This window comes from Cinclus cinclus, chromosome 4 (genome assembly GCF_963662255.1).
Source record: "Cinclus cinclus chromosome 4, bCinCin1.1, whole genome shotgun sequence".
NCBI classification, from domain to species: Eukaryota; Metazoa; Chordata; class Aves; order Passeriformes; family Cinclidae; genus Cinclus; species Cinclus cinclus.
The window spans coordinates 42,556,738-42,583,209 of record NC_085049.1 but is presented as its reverse complement, the minus strand read 5'-3'; the positions used below and the strand labels follow the sequence as shown (position 1 = coordinate 42,583,209).

The window sequence follows — 26,472 nt, the reverse complement described above, 5'->3', positions numbered from 1 at the left end:
AGGATGAATAAGAGATACTTACAGAAAGCAACAAAAGGAAAACTGCTAATAATAATATTTGTTGTAACTCTGTGGGGGAAATTAGCATCTGGGGCAAATCATCATAAAGGTAAGAAATTCTATTCTGTTCTGTAATTCTGTTATATCTGTGGCCTCCATCAACAAATTCAGAAGGGTCTGGTCTATGCAACTTTTTCTCCTCATGTGTACTGGTGTCTCCTGATACTGATTCACTAATCAGTATGAAACAGTAAGAGTTTTCAATGGATAGACTTTTACTGATTTACTGAAAGTTTAAGTAATTTTGTAGTGATGGTATAGGTGAAAAAATCCTAAAAAACTGTGGTAAAATAATAAAAAAAAAACATTGAATACTTTTTGTCTCATAAAAATAGTTATATCAGCAGATATATAGGATGCAAAATAATTCTTGGAATCTACCCTAGAAAGAAATAATTTTTTGTAACTTATGTGGTGTTTCTGTGTGCAGTTATCTTCCAAGATTAACTTCATGGATAATTTGTATAGAATGAGATTGTTTCATCATAAAAAAAGACTGCTGCTTTGCAGTATTGTCTGATTTCTATGCTTTGCTGCTAACACCTGACCAGGAATTTTTTGTGACAGTGTGATATTTATTTCCTCTTGGTCATTCCAGCCCTTAATATGTATGTATACATACCAGCAAAAGCTGTGATAGATTATTTAATATTGTAAAAAGGTCTTTCTTTTGCATGTGTGTTTCTGTTACCCTAAACACAAGGAACAAGCTCTCCAGATTCACAAACTTCTTATAGGCTAATATAACTTGAAATGTGATCTGCAGTATAACAGGATTTTGAACTCCATTTCTCATCATCATGTAGTGCCTGTTGGCTGTTTATCTGCTTAAGCAAGACTAGAATAACCTCTAACAACCTGAATAAAGCAAGGGTGGGACATGGACATGAGACATGAACATTACCACAAGCTAAGGAGTTAAACCCAGAGGAAGGATTCAAAAAACCCAGTTAGTTAATTTCTCTGGTTCCATGTACATTTTATAATGTTTACTCTGATGATAGGATTTTATGAGCAGGTATTTTTATGTATCAAGCTTCTAAATATTTTTCTGTTGTGTGAAGATGCCTTTCTTCAAAATGCCCCACTGACTAAGGACTTCAGGATGCAGACACACTTTCTGCTAAGTCTTATACAGGTTGCAATTTGACTGCAGACAAAACAGACTCTGATGTGGTCCTGCAGGTCACCAGATGGGCATCATGCCAGACAACAACTCTGCTGATATCCTTTGCTCAGCCTTTTTCCCTCTCCAAACCAGAATATGGATTTCTGCTCTGGCTTCCCAGTTTAGTTGTCTATTGGAAAAGAGCCAAGATATCCTAGCCTGCATTCAGAATTCTTTTGCTTTGATTTTTTCTCTTTAAACACCCAAAAAGCCGATATCCAGACCATTTTGATTCCGTACCCAAGGGCTGGTCAAGCTGTGTTTGCTTCTGTGGAATTTAAACTTTGCCAAGGTATGTTTGCTGTACTTTTTGGAAAACTGATGAGTAAAACCTATCACCACATATTTAATAGAAACAAATTATAACCATAAGGACTATTTTGGGATTTAGTGCTTCATAATTGAGAATAAAAACATCCACCACCAACTGTAGCTTTTCTGTGCAAGGGAAACCCCAGCAGAACTGCACCATTGATTATCCAGACAGTGTTTGTTGTTTAAGCCTCAGCCTTAGAGCAGACATAACTTAAGGAGCATTCAATTAAACTTTTTAGATAAAAAAGTGCATGGACCTCCCCTTAAAATCAGATTATTAGCTCTAGGGACTTCTTTAAATTCCTTTAAGCTAACAAAAAGCTTCTTTTTCTTTAATTTGTATCTTTTCATGCCTTTAACAAAATATATGAAGTCTTGCAGTAGAAAATAATGAGAAGCATGACTTGAGTTTTAATTTGGAAAAGCAGTTACTTTACCTGTTCAATTTCTTTCAGAAAGAAAAAATATTCAGAAAGATTTTGGCTTTTGGATTTAGTAAATCACCTACACTCACTATATTTTATTTTTTTGTAAAAAAAAGCAAAAATCAGAGTTATGCAGCTCAACTACCATTAATTTCCAAAGATACTGGGAGATTAAATTCCCATTCTGTCATAGAAAATCTTCCCCCTGCTCTCATGGCAAAAATGGAGCTAAAACACATTGAAGGAGAATGTTCACACTGTTTGAGGCTGTTCACCTTTGCATGGAGCTTTCAAATACTGAGAAACATGTGAGTTTTTCAGCACTAATTATCCCTAGCATCATTAATCTTAATTTATAGAAGTCCTTACTAACATATTGACATGACAAACCCTAATGACTTTGAAGGAGCCCCTACAATTCCAAAAATCAATAATCTGCATTAAAAAAAATCTTTACTTTCCTATTGACTTACTCATATTATTCACTAGTTGCACTAACTTTTAAACCCATCTCTTTTTCAGAAAGCTATTGTTAAAGAAAAGAGAAAGTACAAGAAGAAAAAGATCATCAGTGTGTGAAAAATTGTTTAATGAGCATTCTGCTCTCCAGGCAGACTTCAGGAGGAATATAAACAGATGACTCTGACAGGCTATCTCTAGGCTTGTTGCACTTATTTCAGGGATATGGCACAAATGAAAACTCCCAAGTCAGCAGCAAGAAAAATAGAGGCCAAGACAGGGCATGGGAAACCAGGCTCTGAGGACTAATTGAGCAATGGGGTTACAAGTTGGGATTTCAGATTACATTTTTTCAGTGTGATGTGTGTGGGTGCCAAATCCACACTTCTTTCTCTTGAGAAGTCTAGTTTGAAGACACTTCTGCTCCCATTATCTTGACTGATGGTTGCAGTTTCATCATTCTGGACAGTAAGTCCAAAAGCTAAGAATGTTAAACAGTGTTTAACTGTAGAAATCTTGATCTTTTTTACCCCTGCACACTGTATTATGAGTTCTTGAGCATAATTCCTGGCTGTGCACATACTTATATTCCATTTATCCTGTCTTCTGGAAAAAAAAAAAAAAAAACAGCAAATCTGTTCTTTTTGTTTTCATTTTGCTGTGGACCCTGATAGCATGGTGATGGGTGTCTTACCCAAGCATGTGCACCTGAGAATCAGCTTGCAGTACCAGAATCATTTATGCTGCAGTAGCTACATATGAGGAGAGAGGCATATCAATCTCCAGAAGGATGTTGTCAAGTGTATGAGTCAAAAAACTGATAAAGAGTAATCCTGATACCCCTACACATTGCTGGCCCTTGGAAAACAAACAAACCTGTACAAATGTTGTGTTTGCTGGCAGTTACGGCAGGCAGGCATCAGTTCAGCATCACTGCCTTTTTGCTATTTCTGTCATAGGGAGCATGAATTGATTTGATGACCATTGTATCGCAGCCTGTGTTTAAGGTGTCAAGGGTTGAACTAGTCCTTCTGAGAAAAAAACGTACTGATACCCTCTTATGAGCACTTCTTTCTAGAGAAAGGCTACTGGTACACAAAACTTCTATCCTAACATGAAAACCTCTTTCAAAATAAATAAATCTTTGAACTTTTTAATAACTTTTTAATGGGGTTTTTTTGCACTGATAATGCAATAAAATATTCTAATTAAATGAACAGTGCTTTTGAATCTAAGCATAGTTTAGTATTTCTCAAAAAAAAAAAACCCAGTAAGTTCAAATTTAATTTTAAATCCTGTAAAATATAAAAAGTAATTTCAAAATATGGCTAAAGATGAATGTGTCCATGCAAGAAGGAATTTGTTATGGAAGCAGAAAACATTCTAGGTAGATAAATAATTGTGTATTTTTTGACTTGTCATGATAATTTATTTTCATTTTAACAAGTCACTCAGGAGCTGAATTTATTAATCTGATGCCTACCATATAGATAAACTAAGCTATCATATATGATGCAGAATTGCTGCTCCTACTGGTCTGTGAATTTGTACTAAATTAGAAGTCTGAGGGAATGTCTTTTCTATTTGCAAGGAGATAATGAATTTTGGTTTCCCCTTGCAGAGGAGAAGCTGTTCTGAAATTCAGCTGAATGAAGGAGCCACTGAGCCCCTAAAGCCAGTGGTTAGGTCACCCCTGTTGGATGAGTCTGCCTTCTTCAGCTGCCTTGCTGAGGCAGGAGCACTGCTGGCACCAGTGTTGTGATGTAGCCTGTGCCACATGTGTCTGGAGTTTGGGAATGGGTATGACTATGAGAAGCAAGAAAATATATTCCTAATGTTTAGAGACTGTCTAGATAAGAATAGAGGATAGTCCTAATGGTTACACAGGAGATCTCTGAAGTATTCAAACTTTGTGTAGAAATGCCTTCATCATAAGGTTATAGTGGTTTAGTATGGATTAATATTTGTCCTTTCTGTTGAGGATTTTCCACTGTGTAGAAGACAGTATTTGTAACACAGGAATAGAGGGTGATTGTATTCAATTTTAAAAACAGAATGTAACCTCAGTGCAGAGGACAGAAATCAGATATAAGACATCTCTTGTTCCACGTAAGTAGCTATTGGAGAACTACACACCCCTTGTTTTCCTCTGAGTGAGCTGAGTGAGCCCAGTTGGGGACATAAGATACATGGTTTGAATTGTGAGCTAAAGAGGGCATCAAATTCAAGTATCCTAGTCCCGTTATGGAAACTCTAATATAGAGGGTAAGCAGATGCAGTACTTTTTCCTCAGTTTGCACTTTTTTAAAGTACCTGTACTGTGACATTTGTTGAGGGAGCTGAACCTGAGCATAAATCCACCTTCTGGTTGTGTGGACCTGTCAAAGGACAGAGGAGTTGTTCTGAATATTCTTAGGTTCTTTACTGGAATTACAAAAAAAGTCTAATATTTAAATGAGGGAATTTTCAGGCAGAGGAATGTGTGTGGATGCCTTAGGAGCTGCCAGGTGAGGCTGAAAAATGTGAGTAGGGTCTGTCAAAATATTACATGCATGCATCCACTCGTGTATTATTTTTCTGTAACTCCTGCTTCATTCAATAACTCTTTTGTCATATTTTCTGTCTCAAACATTGACCATCTTATCTCTTGTGGAAGTTTGGCCCAGAGATATTCTTTTAAATGCAAATATTTTGTGTGCAGCTTTCACTGACTTAATTATATGTGTAATTAATGTTTAAATATAGAAACAAAGGAAGATGATAGTTATTTTAGCAGGCATGGGGAAGAAAGATATTAGATGTTCTTATCTAGCTCGAGCATGATTTGAAAGTTTCAGTCATCAAGATCAGAACCTAATAAAAAAATTGCCATTTGCTTGAAGATAAAATAGACCAGTCAGTCAAACAATTTTGTATCAGTATCTGTCACTGCAATCTAAAATGTTAATACCATATCTGTTAGAATTCAGGAGATAACATTCCTTGGCCTTCTGCCAGGGTCTAAAGGGAAAAAGAATCTCTTATTGCCAATGTGCCAGTAGTTCTGATGGTTCACTAGGAAATGGGTGCAGATATCATGGCAATAGCAGAGTTGTGCCTATTTCTTCTCTTATGATGCCAGCTCCATCAGAGCAAATGTCTGCCTTCATTTTTATCCTATTCCCACCATCCCCTTGGCTGTGACTCTCCTCTGAACTTGAAGCAGCCATGGAGGGATGAGTTCCGGAGTTGCAATTATATATCATGGGTTTTCCCTTATACTGATCACTTAAAAATATTTCTGTTTATATTTGGCAAGTAGTATGGCTTCTTGAGGTTTTTCTAAGAAAAGGAAAAGGGTGTGGGGGGTCTTTTTTGTGTCTTGTATTCCTTGTGCCAAATTTTTATTAACTTTCCACAAGTAAGTACTCAGGGTACTTTCTTAAATACATTCAGATTTTAAGTTGTGGAGGAAAGAAGATGATTGCAAAAAACACTATATTCTTGTAAAAGTTATACAGTTGATTTTTCAGTTTCAAATTCCAAACTTTTTAATATTTGTAGTTGTAGTAATGTTATCTTCCTTTAGATAACCACCAATCAACTGTCTCTTCGGCCAATTTTGTTTTTAGAAGTGTAAGTTTTCCTATACTTCTTAGGAAAGTATTTCAAGATGTTAGGACTGAACAAAACACTGATAGTATGCTTATCCTTCTGTTACTTGTTCCTATCATGTTGGCGTTGAGTAAATGTCGGCGCTTCCCTAATACTGGAATCAGCCCTATTTTTCCAGTTTTATATTCTTGGTTTTCAGTTCCTTCAGTAGAGTTGTTATGTATACGAAGTAATGCATTCTACTACACTTCTTTATCCTTATGCCTAGGAATACAGAATGATTACATTTGCATGCCACAGTTTTTATTAAAACTATAAAGATAGTATGAAATAAATTGTTATGCAGTATAGTCTCTTGGATTCTGTTGATCAGAATTTTCCTTTTCTTGTTAATTTTTTAAGTGCTCAGTTAATGTAGCGCATAGTAATACATGTTTTTGTTAGCATTTCCATGTGTAAAATATTATTTCCTTGGCTTGCAGTTTTATTCTGAATTTTTCATTAGTCTAAATGTATATAATGACATAGAGAATGTCTTATATAAACTATTCCTTGGAGTTGAATGGGAAAACAATAGATGTTAAATGTAGCTGTGACCAGGAAGGAAGAGAAGGAATGTTTAATGTCCTGGAGACTCCTATCATACATCATGGAGCAGGATGCTGTGCCACAGCAAGCCAATGGCATTGCTGCAGTTGCCTGTGCCCACTCCCCAGAACCTTTCCCCTTTCTGAAAACATTTTTACTCATTGAATATACTGGCTACACTGTCTTTAAAGAGGATCCTTACAGTAAGGACACGTAATATAGGAGTTATAAACAGGAAATTGCTATGAAATTTTAAAGGTAAATATCAGATGAGTTTACACAAGTAAATCTTTTGAGGAAATGTCATTTTCTGTTTCTATATAAATACTTAAGGCTGGTAACAAGAGTTGACTGAGTTACTCTGAGAATGTGAATCCTTACGTGTGGGAAAGCGCTGCAGGTACCTTATGGTTGAAGTTTCCAGCCTTGGAATTTGGCATGAAATGTAGAAAAGGCTGTGTTTGGGTCTTCTGATGAATTTGGAGCCAGTGGTTGGATTATCTTGAGGTATATTGGATGGTCATAGTAAGTTTATATCCAAGAGCCTGAAATCAGCTTTCTGTGGTGGAGATACCAAGCAGATTTTTCTCCACTAGTATGACAATTTCATTTTTTCCAGTCTTTTTTCCTTGGAGAAATACATCTATTTCTACTATCAAACAAGAATATAATTGAAAAGAAAATATGAATAGTTTACAGTTTCCTTAACATTATATTTTCTCAAACTTTAACATTTTAAGATCATATAATTTTTATAAGTCAAATACAATGAGTCAATATCATGTTATAATTACAGTCTGATCCTTAACAGTACATGTGTGGAACTAGATGATCTTTATGGTCCCTTGCACCACAAATCATTCTATCCAGAAGTGTAAAATTACTATAACGGTGGGATTAGGACAGTTCTATCTTCAAAGTCAACATCTGCTTTCTTGTATGTAGGACATATGTTGTAGTGCCAGTATTAAGTTTTTTGCGCTGTCCCTTAGACTTTCCAATACACATTCCATACAATCAACAATGACTGTCCCATATATGTGCTGGTATCTACTGCATATTGACTCAAAGGATTTCACACATTCAGGTTGTTTGGTTTGTGCCTGAAAAAAACATATCCAGTGTAGAGATTATTTCTATAACATTTAGGGCATATGTTAATCTAATTTTCATCAGCATTAAATTTCTGCTGATGATGTATAAAGACTGTGCCCTTCTGTCTTGACACTCTTCACTGAATTTACTCTACAACAGTGTTAGTAATTGCTTATACAATGTCATATTTTAAAACAGCTGTTCTTTAGTCATACAGGTGCCAAGGAAACATTCAGAAGCAGTCAGCTGTTCTGGGAAGTATCCATAGAAAAATATTTTCTTCGTTTTGGTTTTCAGTTTATAAAGTTTTTTCTGAACAAAAAATTGAGTTCTGTTCACTGGGGGGGTTGAAAGAATTTACTGTTTTAAGGCTCACTGGGGCAGTCTTCCTCGGCCATAGAGAGTTAGAATTATAGAATGATAGAATTATTTAGGTGGGAAAAGGCCTTTGAGGTTGTGAGTGCAGCCATAAAAGACTCAATGCAAATTTGTAAAAATTGTAATAATTTTAGAAGACAATATATATATATATATATATATGTATGCATACGTTTGTAAGAAGTACGAGAGACTTAGGTGAAAGAGGAAAATGCAAGGTCATCACTGTTGAAATAGCTTACGTGGACCATTTTAGTGTTTTTTAAGTGCTTATAATTTATTTATGGGAGTGTCATAAAATAGTGGTGATTTTCAAAACTAACTGAAAACTCAGGAAATTTTTCACAACATCTAGTCTTAGGCATCTCTTCTAGGTTCTCCGAAACACCCTTCAGAGCTCATTCTTTCAAAAAGTGAGAACTCAAGCTTTAAGTGTAAGTGTGAATACTTCCCTGGATTCCTATATAAAATAATTTACAGCCTACTGGACAGCTTCTGGAACTTTTGCAAAGTCTCTTAGCAGGACTCAATTTGGATGTTGCAAGGCCTCAGGAATGAACCTGGGGGGAGCTTTGGGAGTCTTTGATGGAGGATGACACCCCTCAGCTGTCCCTCACATGAATGCCCCGTGTGGATGTGCCCTTTCCAGGGTGGGGGGGGTTTACAGCTGAGCCGGTTTGTGTGAGGGAGGAAGGATGTTCACTCCCTCTGACCAGAGGTTACTCCACACACCCAAAACTCTCCTCCTCCCCCTGACTGAGGGGAAGTGTGTGCAAACCTGGCCTCAGCAGACGGGCATGTGAGCTGCGGCCACCCCCACCCTGAACCCAGGCAGAGATGACTCTCAGGACAGCTGCTGCCTTTGGTTTCCTTGTGTATGCATTCTTCTCTCAGCCTTGTTTACTTCTCCCTAGACCTGAGATAACTGAATGTCGTGTCACCTTTGTCTTACCTCAAGTTCCCTTAGGTGGCTTAACTCACATTCCAAAGTTCCAGTCAGGAGGAATATTCAGGGAGGGGTGGGTTTCAGAGGTACAAAGTTCTTTGTGCAGTTTTGCCATACGGGGCAAAAAAATCCTTCTTAACAATAAACATTAATTAACTTAACAGGCCATTAACTGTAACATTTCAGTCTTTCACACACTCTTACAGGAAAGCAGTTTTTCATCACATTCAGATTGAATTTCCTGTTTCAGTTTCTGTTTGTTGCCCCTTGTCCTGTCACTGGGTGCCACTGAACTGTATGGACCCATCCTCTTGGCACCAGCCCTTAAAGTGTTTGTGTGCATGAAGAGAAAGTCTGGAAGAGCTGTTAAATTTGCAAAGAAATATTAATGAAATTCTGACCTTCTCTTTGGGAGTGTGAAAACCCACTTCTCTACTTAGATAGGAGCAAAACTATGGCATACTTACTGAAGGAAGGGGGCTGGCTTAGGGGTTCAGATGACAGAAAGCAGGAAAACCATAAAAGAGCAGTCTGACTTGTGCAGCTCTCTTTTACCAGGCTGAGCAAGAATTCTGTCTGTAATGATGAGGAGGCTGAGGCAGGAGCTGCCAAGTCTGTCTTGTTCTTTTTTCCCCATAGATTTGTATAACTCTTGTACTCAAATTGTTCTCAAGTAAATGCCGTAGACTTAGAATTCTTTCTGCAAAAAACTTCTGCCTTCAATATCAAGTGCCCTTGAATGACTGAAGTATAAACCTGAATGTGTGGGTTATTTTGGGTGAATGCAGAGCTGCAGAAAGGATATACACAATAAAATTATTCTGTTAAGACCAACACAAATCTTGGGAGCATTATGCCATTGTAGTTTTAGGTGCAAGTTATTAGAATTGCTTCAGCTGAGTTTATGCTCCTGAGACATGTAGGAGAGGAAGATGTCTGAATTATTGAGAAGGTCAGAATTGTTCTGGGTCCAGGTTTTGAACCCAAGGCTATGTATGTGTCTGATGAGGGGGGAGCAAGGATGAATCACTCCAGCCTGCCGTTCAATCTCAGTGAATAGAACTGATTACAGAAAAACCAAAACCATCATTAGATTCCTTCAGTGAGCTTAAAGACTGAGGAAAACCAAAGTTTAGTTTTCAAAATCAGAAAGACAGCAGAAAGTATTGTACCAGTGAAAAATAAAATGAGGATATTTCTAAAGTCAAATACTTATTTAAAACTTAGTTCAATTTTGTTCTATTATGTAAATACGCTACTGATAGAAAAAAAATATTACTGATGCTAAACTTTCATCAAAGATGCATTGACATGTGTCAGATTAACTGTGGAAATTTTGTGAAATGGAACCCAGAAGGTGTGCTAAGTTCTACACACTGCGGAGTGGAAAGTAAATATGTATCCAGTGAGTGAATACTGAGAAAAGAAGCATCTGGAAGAAATGGGAATTTTGGATTCTTAATTACCTCATTCACCCCAGAACATCTGCCAGAGATATTAGGAGCAAAAATGACTATACCTGAGAGAAGATAAAAGTTTAAATAAGGAAGGAGAAAGAGTAATTTTGCGCCATTTTGTTACACTGCTGTACACTGTGCATATGAAAGCTCTGTAAATCTCTTTTTTTCCTGCTACTTTTGGGTAAAAATTGTCTTAGGAGAGTTAAAATACTGTTTCCTATGTCTATGTCTATGCTTTTAAAAACTGTGAAAATCCAGAAAATCACAATTATGAAAAGTAAATTGTTCATATTTTCTCATTCATTGTAACAAAACATTGTATGCTAGAAAGGTGTATTGCAGAAGACAAAGGACATCCAACAGAGGTTGTGCCCTGGAAACATCTGAGAAAAGAATTAACCTTTCATCCTCCTTAGGCCACTCCTGTTCATAGTATAGTTTAGATGATCACCAGTCCTGGAAGTGTTCTCTGGAGGATTGCAGGAATGAAGTTTACTCGGGCCCTCTGCCTAATATTAGGAAAGAAGATGGGATTGGATACAAGTAGCTAAAAAGTGGGGAATTAGGAGGAGCCCCTTTACACAGGGCTCAGTGGTCCTATCTCATGACTTTCATGACTTTTCAGTTTTTGCCCTGCAAATTGCAAGAAGCATTTTCTGCAAAGAGATTTAAGGACAGAACACATTTTTCACCCTTCTTTTCCCACATCACTGTCATTAGGTTTTCCTGGGTTTACTCTGAAAAACAGCTTGTTAAGTGGAACATGACTGAAGGAAAGAGCATAGTCACCAGAGTGGGGGTAGGTATATTCTACTTCACAAGTGTGCAATAAAGTAAATTGTTCCACTCTTTTCTCAAAGTGCTAGAGGAAGGAAAAAGAAAGAATTTTAAAACTGATGTAATTTTAAATTTTCTTTCCAAAAAAATAAAAAAACCCAAACAAACTGAAAGGATCACTATATATTCTTGCCTATAAAAATGCCATAATCTAGAACAGCTGTTACTTAGCTGTAGAAGTATAAAAAAATGTTCAGAATCAGTCAGCTACTTTTGGAAATAACAAAGCACAAAAATATTCTGACTAGTTTGAACTAAGACCTCCACTGATAGGATAGACACATCTTTTGTGTTAAAGGCCTTTAAAAATTAAGATTTTGGTATTTTTTTTCTGAAAGTGAGAAAGTGAGTAAATTAAACTACTCTGAATGGCATATGGAAATCATACTCTTATTTTTGCAGTACATGTGGTTTATTTCATCACAGAATATTTTAGCCTCATTATTTTATCATCTTTCTGAAATAAACAGTGCCAGTCTGTTTAGAGAGTAGGACGCTATTAACAGTAATTACTGAAAGTATTTTTTAAAATAATGATTTTCCTGAAGGAAATATATTTTTCAAGTCTAGTTCTTGTTTCTATTTTCAAATACGAATTAGTTTAATGAGCATTTTTAACCTAGATATGCAATAAATCCTGTGAAGAGCTCCAATTTAAAACTGTCATACTAAATAATGGTGTATGGGAAAAAGAAAAAAAAGGTCCCACTAATGAGACTATTTTTGGCTGCCAGAAAAGCTCTCCTAAAAATCTATCTTTAGAATAGATCTGTAGGAGTGATTATAAACCAATTTGCTTTTCTGCTGGTTGCTAGGAATGCAACAGTCTACACTTAAGCAGCATTATGACCCACAGGAAAAGTGTAGGAAAATTCCAAATTGTGTCTTATCCTAATAGAGTCATTGTAAGAGAGGGGTGTTAAACTATAAAATACAACTCAATTTTTCATAACAATAATCATAGGGGGTAACTATTTCAATAGTTTTGAATGAAGTTTTCATGTTTCTTTGGCATTTATTTTTTACTTTATTTTATGGAAAAGTCTCCTAGGTTTATGCATAGCAATTATGAACAATTAAAGAAAAGATAGATGGAAAAATGAGATTTCTTTCTTACAGACAACCTGGAGAAAAATGCAGAAATATTACTTTATGGCTATATAGTGGGATTTAAAAGCTTCAGATTTGGTGTATTTTTTGTGTCCTTTTATTAATACAATGAAAAAATAAATTGGTGATGTATTTTAAATCCAGTGTGTCTCTTTCTTCTTTTTTTTTTCTTTGAAGGAGAAAGTTCACTGTTTAAAAAGAACTTTGAAAAGTCAGTCTTGATATTCTACTACCATAACTAGTAAAGCCTTAAAAGCTCCTGAAATAAAAGCTAGGGGAGTGTGTTTCTTCCTTTGACTCAAGTGTTGTATTTGGACCTCTATGTGACTCTTCTGTTGGGTCCTGGCAAATGTCATAGATCTTAAAATACCACTTTGCAATTGACAATAAATCAGTGGATATATTTTAGCTTGGTTTAGCTATATGTATATGTTATGATTCTTAGAGCAGACATAGTTATTACTGAGCACTGATCACTGTTAGGCCTGTTTCAGTATTGGGGCAATGTCAGATTCCAATGAGGGCAGTCTCACAGAAGAAATGACTAATTAAGGATCATGTAATATCTTTCCTGATGTAGCTGTCTCCCTTAAAGAGGAATCTAATCTTGCACACTTCAAATTTGGGTAATACCTTCTGGAGATGCTTCTTTCTCTAGGTGCATTGATTATACAGGGATGTCGAGCTTAGATTAGGCACTGTCGACATCCAGTGTATGGTGATGTGTTTCTAGTTTTGTAGCAAAGCTATGACCCCACTCTCATTATTGTAATAATAATAATATAGTAAATGATTCTGTAATATGCGGAAAGTGAATAAAAATGTCAAGATGCATTGCTATGTTAAAACATTGGATTCTTCTGCCTGGAGACACTTGTATGTCCTTGATTGTATATGAGCTTATGTCAGTATGCATAGCACTTGAGGAAAGGAAACAGGGACAAAATTCTAGCAAATCTTTCCAGTTTGCAGGTTTGGACACTGCTGTGCACTGCTTATGGGGCTCTGAACCATGCATGAACTGCTAAAATTTGGTTTCTGTTCTATCAGATGACAATATATTCTTGTAATAGTAATACATGTGTTGCTAGACTCTAAAAATAACTGTAAGAGAAAGGAAAGGTGGATGAACACGTGCCTCCCTTGGAGAGATGAGGCAGAGGATAAGAAATAATCAGATTACATCTGTGTTATGCAGCATGTTCATTAAAGTAAAAATCCAAGTGAAGAACAAAACAAATATCAGAGTGGTTGTGTGTGAAGTAAAAGGAGATTCACAGTACTCATGTTTACTTTTTTATTGTGGGTCTAGTTCCTTAGAAATTATAGGTGCCCAGTCAACATAGAATTCCTAGTCAAGACAGCACTTCCACATAAAGAATTGGGTGCTAAAGAAGGGCTGTCCCACTGAAGTTGGGAAATGCTGGTTCATTCTGCTGCATCTTCAGTTTCTGTTTTCCTCATCTTTTCAGTTTTACACTGATTAACAACAACTGCACCTGAAGGATGTGTACTAGGATTATTCTGAAGATTTCCCTGACTTGTGAGCCCTGTAAAGATTAAATTCCTGTTAGATTTGTGTATATGATTAGACAAGATGTCTCATGAATGGCATTTTGTCAAATCCTCTGGTGTATCCTCTTGCTGTTCAACTTTTAAGGTGGGGAATTGAAGGGGAAGGCTTTTTTTTTTTTTTTTTTTTTTTAGTTTTGTGACAGTCTTCCACAGGCTAAAGAAGATTACACTTGGCTCCCTTCACAGATAATCGGTGCTGTGGACCTGGAGAGTTATATAACAGTCATGTGTTTTTTCTGGTGTGCATTTTAGAACTAAAGCAGTAAAAATATTTTGTTGCGAGGCAGTGTAGATATTTGTAAGGAATTTTGAGTAGTCAGTTATTTCTCCATTACAATTTCATCTAACCTTGGAAAGAGACACAGTGCTATGAATATTTGCAAATAGTCTGCTGTCATTTTTGACACATTTTTAGACACTGGCAGACAAATACACCCCACTACGATGTATGGTATGTGGCATTCAGCTTTGCACTTGGGACTTACAAAAGAGTCAAAATAGCCCACAGGTAACAACTGCTATCGAATCTCTCAGCTCTTTAACTAAAAACCACACTTCAGTGCAATGTGAGGTCTGAGGTTTTGAGGTTCTAATGTTGCCCTCTGTGAGGAAAATCCTACATTAAAGTAGCAGAAAGATCAAAGAATATGCAGTCATAAAAATGTATGCAGCCAGTAGAGGATGCTATAATTTTATGTGCAGTAGGTATTTTGTCTATTCGTCTTCCTCGCAAGGTCCTATTGTATTAAAATTCAAGCTTTTTATTTTTTCTTTTAGATTTCATATCTCCCAGACAGCCAACCATTCTCCTTTTCCTCCTTTGCACTTTCACATTGGTAAGAAATATGTGAATGCTGTGGATGTCTCTTTGGACTCTCCCTTTTTGGCATGATCATTCCCTGGTACTGACATAACATCTTGGACAGTGCCTCATTCCTGGCACCGGCAGAAGGATTGCTCTGGCTCTTGTGGGAGAATGATGGATCTGGGTGTTGGGTAACATGGCAGAGGAGGAGCTGTGGGAGCTGGACCTGTTTGGAAGCTTGCATTGAGCAGTGGCCCCTTCACCAGCACTTTCAGCAGGAACAGCACAGCACCATAGGCTCTATGTATAGTACCTCTCTGCTCCATGGCAGAAGGCAGAGTTGCTTGGCTGGTGTGTGAGTCTCATATTCAATGCAGGAGGCTTGACTTCTTTAGGGTAATAGAAAATTAGTTTACTGATACTCTGCTTTTATTTTGCTCCAGGTGTGCAGTCCCAGAAAACTCTGTCCAAGGGCTATCCAGCAAGCTCTGCTGTGCTCTTGTGTCCCAGCAGTGGTCTAGCTCCACAAGGTGCCTGGCTTATTTTGTGAATAGGCAGGAAAAAAGGATCCTGAGCTGGCCTGGCATGACCTCTTACATCCCTGTGTGCAATATATAAGCTTCCATATAGATACAGGATTAAGGTGCCAAACATGAAGCCAAATCTTCATTGTCTGAAAATGTCCCTGAATAGTTATGATTATTTTTGTCCATATTGTTGTTTTGAATAGGTTTTTTTGAAGACATGAGTTACTTCAGCTGCTTTTCTTACAATATACTTGTTAAAAAACACACTTCTGGAGTTCTGAGTTCTGTGATGTTTTTGCAGCTTATGACTATGGGTAGCTATGAGGGTGGTCTGTATATTTCCTATAACAGCCTCTGTTAACCAGAGTTCCTATAGAAACAAATGCCAGGGAGTCTGCTAGGAGCATCTTAAAATGTACCTTTTCAGCAAGAAGACATATCTGAAAGTATTATCTACTGGGAATCCTTGGGCAAAAATATTCTTCATTGCACTACTCTGAATGGCTGTCCTGGCACTTTCTCCTCTTTTACTTGGCATGTTGGAATGTGCTTTCCTTTCCTCTGTCTTGAAGAATATCCAGCCTCTTCCCAGGCCATCCAGTTTCAATTAATAGACTCTGTCTAGATCCTTATTGATTCATCATACCCATGGCTCAGAGACTTGCTATTTATATGGAATCAACAATGTAGAGGGAAGGCTGTAGCTGGGGAGAGCACTCCAAAAGAAGGCATTTCACAGTAGAAATGTAGACTTGTGCCTTGTTAGCAGTTTTTTTCTAAAGGCCTGAGTTAAGTTTCCCTCCTGACTCTGCACTTCAAAGAGCTTGCCTGGGGCTCTAAAGAAGCAAGCTGAAACTTAAAATTAAGATCTTTCTTTCAGATGGTGAACTGAGTACTGGGACATCCTATGGAGTTTCTCTTAACTCGTATGGAGGAGTCTGAAGGATGATGGGGAAGTCCTAGAAGGCAGGGGTATAAAAAATGAAAAATAGAAAAAAAGTGTAGTCATTTGGGTTGGGTAGAAAGAAAAGAAAATCAATAATGAGAGTCTTCTAGGGGAACAGGAAATATATTCCCCATAACTGTGTAAACTACAGGCTTCTGACACTCTGGGACTGAGGAGAAAATGTGGGTTTTTTTGTATTCTGCCAAAGGCTGAAGGCTGCACTGAAACATGTGCTACAGCTTCTTGCTGAGTCGAGATATTTGGCAGAAGGCCCAAAGAGAGAATAAAAAGTCTTTGTGCCAAATGTTCTTTTGAGTGCCTGAAAGCTGGATTAGTCTTTTTTCTCTGTGAAATCATATAATTAGTAATCTCAAGCATCAGTCTGGTAATTTGCAAAATGTCTGCACACTTTAATATATTGTTTGCTTAACATATTTGATAACAACCTCAGAGATATGGGGCTTTTGACTTGCAGTATTTATAAACTACACCTCACCCTGAGTATTTTTCTACTACTTCTACACAAACTTTCTCAAGGGTTGTGTCAGCTCACAGCTGCTAGGGATGAAACATGGGAAACATCTCATCTACAAAAAAAAGCAAAGTGGCTTCATTTTGGAAACAACACAGAGCCTTTGCTGCTGTCATCATCCTCTCATCCACCCCACTGCCTGGCAAACGGGATGGCTGTGGTGGAGCAGCTTCTCTCTGGGCTCCTGCAGTGGCAGGTGGGGTAAGACCTGGCAGGCAGGCTGCAGTCAGGGAGCCCAGCTTGAGGTGAGGACTGGGATAATGTGCAGAAGCTTCTTCTGCTCCTCTTTCAGTGAGTGGACATATAGAGAGCTGGAAACCCCCAAAATGATTGCTGCTTGTGGTCTTGTCTCTGAATGCTTTGTGGTTTTGCAAAACTAGAGTTTACCTGACTTCAAAATTAAAAAGTTGGACCTAGGGAGGGCAACACTCCATGCTGAGTGGGGTCATATGGCGAAGAAGAAATTATCCTTCAGGCTACCTGAAAATCAGTTCTGTTTTGAGTTCCTGTTTCTTTGGCTAAAAGTTTGGTGTGAAGCAATAATTTGTAGCCATTGCCATAAAAAGGCACTGACTTTTCTGAGAGGGGACGTAAGCTTATTTGAATAAGACTGGCTCACTCCTGCCAGATGACTGAATGAATAGAATTAGCCTCAGTAAGGCCAGGAGGTGACTGTGGGCTCTCCAGGTCCAAGAGATCCTACATGAAGTACTCCATCTGTAGTTTTGGTTTGTGAGAACAGCTGGGACTATGCCAGCTTGCTACTTTATTCCAGTAAGTCTTTTCCTCTCATGGTGGAGATAACTCAGCAGTCCATTTCAGTGCATAGATTTTGCTATGGGAATATCTGAGGCTAGATCTCATAGATTCATTAGCAAGCTCTTCTCAGGGGAATGCTTATATTGTAGTTTTTCCTTGTTTTTTTTCCAAAAGGGAAAATGTCTTGCCATACAGATGGCTGTAAATGACAGCTGGCAGAAAAACTGATGGATGAGATTTTTCTTTGGCACTGTGCAGAAGATTATGTTTGGCAATGTGACTGTGGCAAACCATTCATTAGTTCAGGTTTTAAAGGCTACCGGAGATGCTGTGTGCATAGCATTGTCATATGAACTCTGCTCATCATCCTTCACCCAAGTGGACTAATTGGGTTAATTGAGGGGTAGAGGAGCTGGGCCAGCATCTGCAGAATAAACACTTATCAAGAATGACTCTTGTTATTTTAAAATGATCCTCTCAGGAGAGAAAACACAATGTTGAATCCAAGAAGCCTGGGAGGAGCTGCAGTTAGCAGTATTTTCTCTGTGTGTGTTGCCTACAAGTGGCACTGCAAAATATTCCAAGCAATCAGTTACGATTTTTTTTAGAAATTTACCTGAGAACCTAGCCCAAGATGGAAGAAACATCAGAGTAAAAGAGAAAGGAAAAATAATTCTGTACTTTTATCCTAAATTAGTTCTCTTCTGGTATAAGTAGAGAATACTCTATCTGGAATTTTCAGTGCCCAAAGTGAACATGTTTAGCTGCAGTACAAAGCAAGGGAATGTGAATGCAGTAAGTAGGACCTGTCAATACTTGTAGGATTTCCAGAAATATTTGTATAGGAATATATAATATATACACTGATGAGAGTTGCCTCTCAGTCGCCTCTTCTCAATGCTGAACAGGCCCAGTTCCTTCAGCTTTTTCTTGTAAGAGATGCTCTAGTCCCTTAATCAACTTTGTATGACCCACTCCAGGAGCTCCTGCAGTGAGGAGCAAGACCTGGACACAACACTCCAGATGTACCTCAGTGGGGCAGAGTAGAGGGGCAGGATCACCTCCCTGGACCTGGCAATGCACCCCAGGATACCAGTGGCCTTCTTGGCCACAAGGAAACACTGCTGGCTCCTGACTGCTTGTACGTATACAATGTGTAGAAGTATCTGAAGGGAGGCTGTCAAAAGGACAGAGCCCCACTGTGGTCCCTTCCAACCTTACCCATTCTATGATTCTATGATAGTGTAGAATAGGATAGCACAAAATTAGCATTTTTGTCCTGCTGTTACTCTAGTACAACCCCATGTGTCATCTGAAAGTAAAGCAACATGAGTGCCTTTCCTGAAATGCACCACAACTGTGTCATGCCTCATTGTCACCACTGAGGACACAGGAATTACTGCTGTGTCTGTAATTGATTTTTCAGTTCATTGTCCAAACAAGGAAAAAAACAAATGAAAAGAAGAGCACCGAGTAATTTTATAAAAAACGTAAAAACTTTGTTTTTTGATGATTTTCCCAGTTTAAAAAATATAATACATTTTTCAAACAAACTAAAATATGTCCAAAATAAAATTTTAAAAAACCCTTGTGGATAAAATTCTATTTGTTTTTATTTTATTTAATAACCTTAATTCACAATAGTTTTCACATATCTAGACTATATATCATCATTTACTCAATCACTGAAAGAGTTCCTGCATATTCAATCAAAAGAACATGTATCTCAGCTGCAAATCCAGATGTCACCTTTATTGAAAAAAAAATACTCTGTTATTGACATTCTGATCCAAAAACCACCTCTCAAAACAAAAACATTGAGTTCAAAGAGTTTTTAATTTGATCTTTAAAGGTGATGTTCTCTAAGGTTGCTGTTGATGTACCTTTTCCAGTGCTGCTTTGGGAGTTAGACATCCTTTCTTGATGTCTGTGCTGACAGTTCTCCCTTTGGCCCATGGAGCTGAAATGGAGTTGTGCTTTGTTTTGTGCTCACAAAAGCAAACTGAAGTTTGTGCTCCCAAAAGCTTGTCTGCTTTTTTTTTTTTTTTCCCCAACTGGACTAATGACTGGTCAAATCAAAGATTTCATTCTTAACAAAAAGCTTCACATTTCTTGTGTGCTTACGTCACAGAACTACAGTAATACCAGAACCATTGCTGGCAGAGTAGAAATAAACTGTGTTTAAGCTTTTTTCCCTAACTGCTGTTACATGCATATTATAGAAAATCCTGAATAATGTTAAAATTAATTGAATGAAGAAATTGGATAGCATATTTGTCTTCATATATCTTAGTCTGACATTTAAAGAGAAAGTTTAGATGGAAATCCTGACTTGGCTGTGATTATGTAAGTTTCTGATTGCTTAGAAATGGCAGCTACTAACACTTATTAAAATACTGAAAAAATGCAACAATATTGCATAGGAGTGTGTGTTTCTTGTGTGTGGGGGAGATTTGGCAAGTTTGTTTGTATCTTTCCTCTCTACAGTGACACACTGTATGAGACTGATATGACATACTGAAATTACTGAAGTGTAGCAGAAAAATAACCTACCTTTGTTTTCCTTGTCAATCAGTACGAACAAAGCAAATAAACTATGTGAACAAGAAAACCTTCTTTTTTTTTCCCTGGTCATTTAAGGGTAGGACAGTCATCTAAAGTCCATTCTTGAAAAATGTTATATTACAACCACTAATTTTATTTATTTTCCCAATAACACCCACTCCCACATTTGTTTGAATATTGAGGTATAGAATAGTGACTAATCACTTAGGGAAATGGATGAAGCAAGTTGACAATGTCCTGAAATACTTTCTATTTTTCCTTACAGATGATTATTTAAGAGTCATTCTATTATAATCATTAATGTGGATATCCTTTACATGAATAAAAAATGCATATGTAACTACTTTGAAAGACTAGGTTACTGTACTATTTCATATGGGACATCTTCCTGATCATACCCAAGATGACAAAAAGTTTAAAGTGTATAAAATATTAGATGCAATGTGGAACTGAGACTCATGGCTAAGTGTAATTTCAATTCTGCTATTTATTGATGATGCTTCTTTTTTCAACTGTAACATAGACTCAAACAAACAAAGCTTTGCAGATTTTAAACAGTCTCTGTGACCTCAGAAAAATTACCTGAAACATAATAAATTAAGATAAATTCATTTCATGTAGGTGTACAGAGCTGCAGTTCTTGCAAGCTGATAGAAGAACTGGTTTCTGCAGGAATTAATCATATATCTCTGGCTGCCAGCTCCTTCTTCTTCCTTTTGGCTGAAAATGCTTCTCACTGGTCTCTGCACCCAGTTGTAGGAGATAAACTGGAAGAGAACTAATCCTAAAAAAATGGGGAGGTTTTTTTTTTTTTTTAGTCCAGATTTCTGGCTTACCATCTTCACTATCAAATGACAGTCTTCATGCAAGCAAAGGATGAAAGAGTGCTGGACAAGAGACATGAGATCTTCTTTTGCTTCCAGTAGCTCTTAGTCATTAGATATATTTAACTGTATCACACAGTTGTACCAGTGTCTTTGCAGAGAGCATATAATAGAGCCTTTTTGATATTTTTCCCTGCTATTTATATGTGGCTTCTGCAATGATGGGGATCCTGAAGACAGTAACAGGCTGTGAATTTATTTTGTTTAGTTCTTGGCAACACAATTTCTTCCTCTTTGTTAATGACCAGTGTATGTGTTGTTGCATGATCTATGCAACTTTCAGGAAAGAAAAGATTCAAATGACTTAGCAGATGCCTGGCAGAATTGAACATCAATGTTTAAATGTTAAGGCTAGGAAAAGGTGATCATGAGGAATGATGGTATTCAGAAGATTTTCTTGATTTAATGCAAGATTTGCATTCCTACACTAAATACCTTACATTCATATTTGTGAGTTGAATTGCAAGATAATTATATTGAATAGTAACTTCCATTCTTCCCTGGAGCAATCTTTCCACAAAGGTAGAGGAGTAAGGGTCATAACTTAGTGCCAGATGCACTGTGAAAATGTGACTGAAATTTTATTCACCTGAAGGAAAGAAGAATAAAGCTGCCATGAAGGAAAAAGAAAAGTTTTATCTAAAATGAAGACTAGTAATTTTCTAGTTTTATATTTTCCAGGAACATGATGCTGATCACTGAAGTTTCTGTTTTTGGTTTATGAGATAGGTATTTATGATTTTGCTACATGAAAAAAAGCTGTAAAAGTGGCAGGTTAATTACAGAATGTGCCATTAAGGTGTGAGATATGGTTATGCCTGGTTTTGAAGCTCCCCTCTCATGATACAGTGCTAGATCTTCTGGAACATAATTTATATGTATATTATATTATGTAGGATCATCAGGGAATCTTTGCAATCTGTACCTATAGAGATCTCTGAATATCTTTCTTTGGGCCCTGTCCACACTGATGGCAAGAAGGACTACTTTCATTAGCAGCAAATGAAGCACTGTTTGCAGTGGTTTTGAATAATTAATTTCTGTAGGATTACTGAAATTACATTCAATTGCTCAAACAATTTCTGCAAAGCAAGCAGCCTACTTTGAAGTGTGTGCTAGGAGGAAAAGAAACAAAACCAAAATGTGAATCTTCCGAAGTATTATCCTCCTTTTGTGTAATGATCCAGTGGCTTAATGAGGTTAAATTGTTTTAGGTGGTGGGGAATCCTTTATCTACTGCATTGAAGCCTTAATTTGAATGTGACAGATACTGTACTTACTTCAATGGAACTTAATTATTTGATAGTATAAGGACCTGAAATCCTTACATTTCCCCTCAAGGAGTTTTCATGGCGTTTTTTACATGGCAAACAGAAACCAGAGGATGGTTAACCTAGATTTCTCAATGTTTGAAATATCTTTGTCTATTTTTCTAGTATTTTTTTTTTTGGTTTATACCCAGAAAATTTCAAAGCATGTCTATTAAATTTTCCCCAAATACTATTGAAAGTATGTGGTTATTTTTTGTTCTCTTCCATTTGTCAGATGTCTTTTCGCCCTTTGAAATGCTTTTCTCTGTTGTAGATGAATATGACCATTTCATTGCACTCTTTCCATATAAAAGTCATGCAATACCTGATTTTCTCCTCCTAATTACTACAAAGGAGGCTTTCAAGATTTTTGTTTCAGTGTAAAAATTTCCCTCACAGAATTTTGCAATAGCTCTTTTAATAGGCTTCCATTTATGATGGCTACTGGTGTATATTGTTTTCCCTTCACTCTTAGCAGTTGTGTTATGGCATTTCTGTAGACACAGTAAAGCACTGTAAAGTTATATGATAAGAGAGTGAGGACACAAAATATGCAGAATACAAATTAAAACTAATATAGTGAAAAACGAAGTGGTTTGAAGTTCTCATCTTACCAATAAATTTCTTTCTTTTGTAGATTCTGTGTCTAGGGTTTTTTATGTACTTTTCATAAAGTACAATCTAGTGAATTTGTGTTAGGAGGAGTGGGTATAAGGTATGTAATTGCCTATCAAAATTACAGTTAATGTGGACCTGCAAAAGCAGGATGTGTTTATTCTATTATATTTTATATGTACCCAATATATCCTAGAATAATGTTTTTCCCTATTCACAAATAAAGAACTTTACAAGTGTTTCATTAAGAAAAAAAAAAGAATGTATTTATTTAAATTGCTTTATTGGAATATATACCAGTGGAATTGTTTGGAAAAGAATTAAAAGTAAATTTTTGGGGCAGCCTGTGCTAGTTGCTGTAAAAATATTTGCTCAATGTCATCAAAGGTATAAAATAACAGAGATTGCAAAGTTCAGGCAGATGGTATTAATTGCTTTCCTCATCCTCTGTTGAATTAAAAATTACAGTTGGAAAATGAAGAAAGTCAGTGTTCGTGCATAAAGAGATTTATTTTCCTCCTAGATTTTTGATTTAAATGTAACATTTCAGCAGATCAAAATATGATGGATCAAGGGTTAATTGCTTAAGTTGTGTTATATCATTTCAGCTGTAGCACAGCATGATGTGGAGGAGTATAATCAAACCTGACATAGTACAATACATTGAGTGATGACAAAGACCACAGTCTGTTCACTGGAATTTCTTATACTGAAAAATGCATAATTCCCCAATGAAATGTTTAGCAGTTTATATTTTGTTGATGAAGACCCAAAGTCTAATTGGTATCTGTGGCTTTTGCCTCCAGGAAATTAATGGGGTCCACAGCCCACATCAAGTTGTGCTCCTTCCTCAGACCTTTTAGGAGCTGACACTGTGAATAACAATGGAGTGAATCCAGACATCAGTGTTGGGCTCCTATTCTTAGGGCTTTCTCCTTGTAGAAGCTCTTGTTTATTGTTTGACATTAGGGGTATTAAAGGTAGCTGAAGCATTCAGTAAACATGCTTTACATAAAGCACACAAAAAGTTAAATAGCAGCAGAACTAAGTGACTCATATTGCTTCACACAATTAGTATTCCTGCCCATACAAGGTTGTAGGTCAATATTAGCTAAAGTTCAGATTTTTTTCTCTCTTTCTTCTGATGGTAATGAACTACCTTCTGTCCGGTCTTGTATAAGCAACCACTGAAAGTTCAGTTAAAACCTTTTCCAAATTCCAGATCCTTTGGTAACTGGCTGCTGAACCAGAAAGGATATTTTGGTAGCTCTCCTCTTACCAAACTGGTTCTCTCACTGGACTCCAGCAGTATGATTCTGGTAATCAGTTAGAGCAGCATGAACAGGAGTGATAGGTGCAGATACGGAATAATGATTGTCCTGTTGCCTCCTTTGTTTGAAAGATTTGCTTTCCCATGTTCCCAAACTTACTTTGCAGTGTCAGGCAGAACAATTTAAATTGTGATTCCTGATTCCTTAGTAGATTATATTTCTGGATTTCATCTGAGGATTTTCCCTGTATCCTGCCGATTTCCTGTCCACCTGTAGGAAGGTTTTGGAATGCCATGTCAAAGTCTCTTCTGGGCATGAAGTCTGGAGACATGGATTGTGAAAACATATGTATACATGGGTATTTTAGCATTGATATACTTTCATATTAAAGTTTCTCCCATATGGAAAAAGAAAAGAAATACTGTTAGAAGTACACAGCTCTTTATGGGAGTCCAGAAATAAATGTGGTTTCTAGGTTAGTTTTATGTTTCTGCTTCCCTCTTCACTAGAACAGGCTCATATACAGCCTTGTCCAACTGTTTTTTAGCCAGTGTTTTCTACATTTGGAAAAGAGATCAGCTTCAAGTGTTAATACCATTACAATTCTCATTTCATGTGTGGCAGATTGCCTTACAGAGCCAAGTTTAATGCATTTCTAATTTTAAAAAATCTAAACAAAACAATATGATGTTACTTCTCAAAGTTATCAAACTGTTCATCTTATTTTCACAGCTCACCATGTTAAAACTGGGACCTGTGAGGTGGTGGCACTTCACAGATGCTGCAATAAGAATAAGATAGAAGAAAGATCACAGACAGTGAAGTGTTCCTGCTTCCCTGGGCAGGTAGCAGGTACCACCCGGGCAGCTCCTTCTTGTGTTGATGGTGCGACTCCTTCTATTGCTTCCTTTCTTTGTGTTCCTAGCAGTTTTTGCTGGCTTAATGTCATTAATGAGACTCCATTACTCCATTACTAATTAACTCCATTATGGTTAATTATTTAAAATAAGCGTAGGAAAGCTTCTGCATTTTGAAGGGGGTGACCAAGATGAATGTGAAGGAGATGGAAAAATTAATTATTTGCTATTGCTCTGTGTAAATGCTAAACAAAATTATTAGATGCCAGTGAAAGAGGCCTCTTGAGAGGCTAAATTTGATCGAACTAAAAGAGGACTCTTGGAGTTACATGATATTCACTTAATCAAAAGTATTTATGCAAACCCTACATAAGCATGTAATTGCCATGTGCTACAGTCTTACATCTAATTTATATATTTATCACACTGGAAAGAAACAAGTAAACAAACAGAACACAGTTCTGTCTGGTTTTTAATCTTTTTGGACTTACACTATTATTCCTATTCACAGTGCAATATTAGTGTCTTACTTAACAATTTTGGTGTAGGCTCATATGTTATATTTGGGAAAATACTAGCTGATTTTTCACACCTCTTTCTCTGAAAGAGAGGCAGGATTCACCCTTTACATGATCTCTTTATTGTTGGTATGTTGTTGGCTGCCAGAGAAGTGGTAAATATGTCATCATGGGGAAAAATTTAATCAAGCTATGCTAGAGTATAATATAGACCAAGCAAAAGAAGAGATTCTACTTAAAACTTTGAAATATGACTGAGCAAGATAAAAATGACTGTGGAAAGTAATGCTGTTAAGAGAATGACTTTGAAGCACATAGCACCTTTTGCAATTTGGAATTTGATTTTGAATTCTTATGAAGGTTCTGAGGTGGCTGAAAAATCACAGACTAGCTGTCAGTCAACATATTTCTCATACTTTCCTGGAAGATAAAAGAAATGTTGCAATTTAATGACATCTTAAAGTGTCCATTTCAACAAAATACAAATACATATGTTTTCTTCTCTTGTAGCTTCAATAGTAGAGCAGAAATGGTGGTGCCACATGCAACCATGTCTTGAAGGGGAGGAATGTAAAGTTCTTCCAGATCGTAAGGGATGGAGCTGTTCCTCTGGGAATAAAGTGAAAACAACTAGGGTAGGTATGATACCAACCTGACATATTACCAACAAGTAAAAAAAAAAAAAATGTGCACAGGAAATTGAATACACAAAGAAGATCAAAGTTAAGAAGACTGAAGAAGCATGGGAAGAGAGTTGTACTGGGATTGAACTTCCTGGTCCCTCACACTTCTCTCAGCATACTTTTCAATTGTTTGAACATAGTAAGCTGTGTGCCAGACCTTCACAGGTAAGCACTGGGGATAGTAGAGTTG

The 26,472-nt window shown here is 36.9% G+C and overlaps 1 protein-coding gene across 1 annotated transcript; it reads left to right on the top strand.

The window, feature by feature from the left end:
• TAFA2 (TAFA chemokine like family member 2) lies at positions 1-26,472 on the top strand. The gene is made up of 3 exons (XM_062491162.1): positions 1-109; positions 24,957-25,109; positions 26,110-26,472. The coding sequence occupies exons 1-3, from the start codon at positions 4-6 to the stop codon at positions 26,253-26,255; spliced, it is 405 nt and encodes a 134-aa protein (XP_062347146.1). The 5' UTR covers positions 1-3; the 3' UTR covers positions 26,256-26,472.

Excerpts from the sequence above, each read along its gene's own strand:
- TAFA2 (XM_062491162.1), top strand. The coding sequence starts at position 4 with ATGAATAAGAGATACTTACAGAAAGCAACAAAAGGAAAACTGCTAATA. Across the intron at positions 110-24,956 it reads TGGGGCAAATCATCATAAAG|CTCACCATGTTAAAACTGGG; the intron begins GTAAGAAATTCT and ends TTATTTTCACAG. Across the intron at positions 25,110-26,109 it reads AGCTCCTTCTTGTGTTGATG|CTTCAATAGTAGAGCAGAAA; the intron begins GTGCGACTCCTT and ends CTTCTCTTGTAG.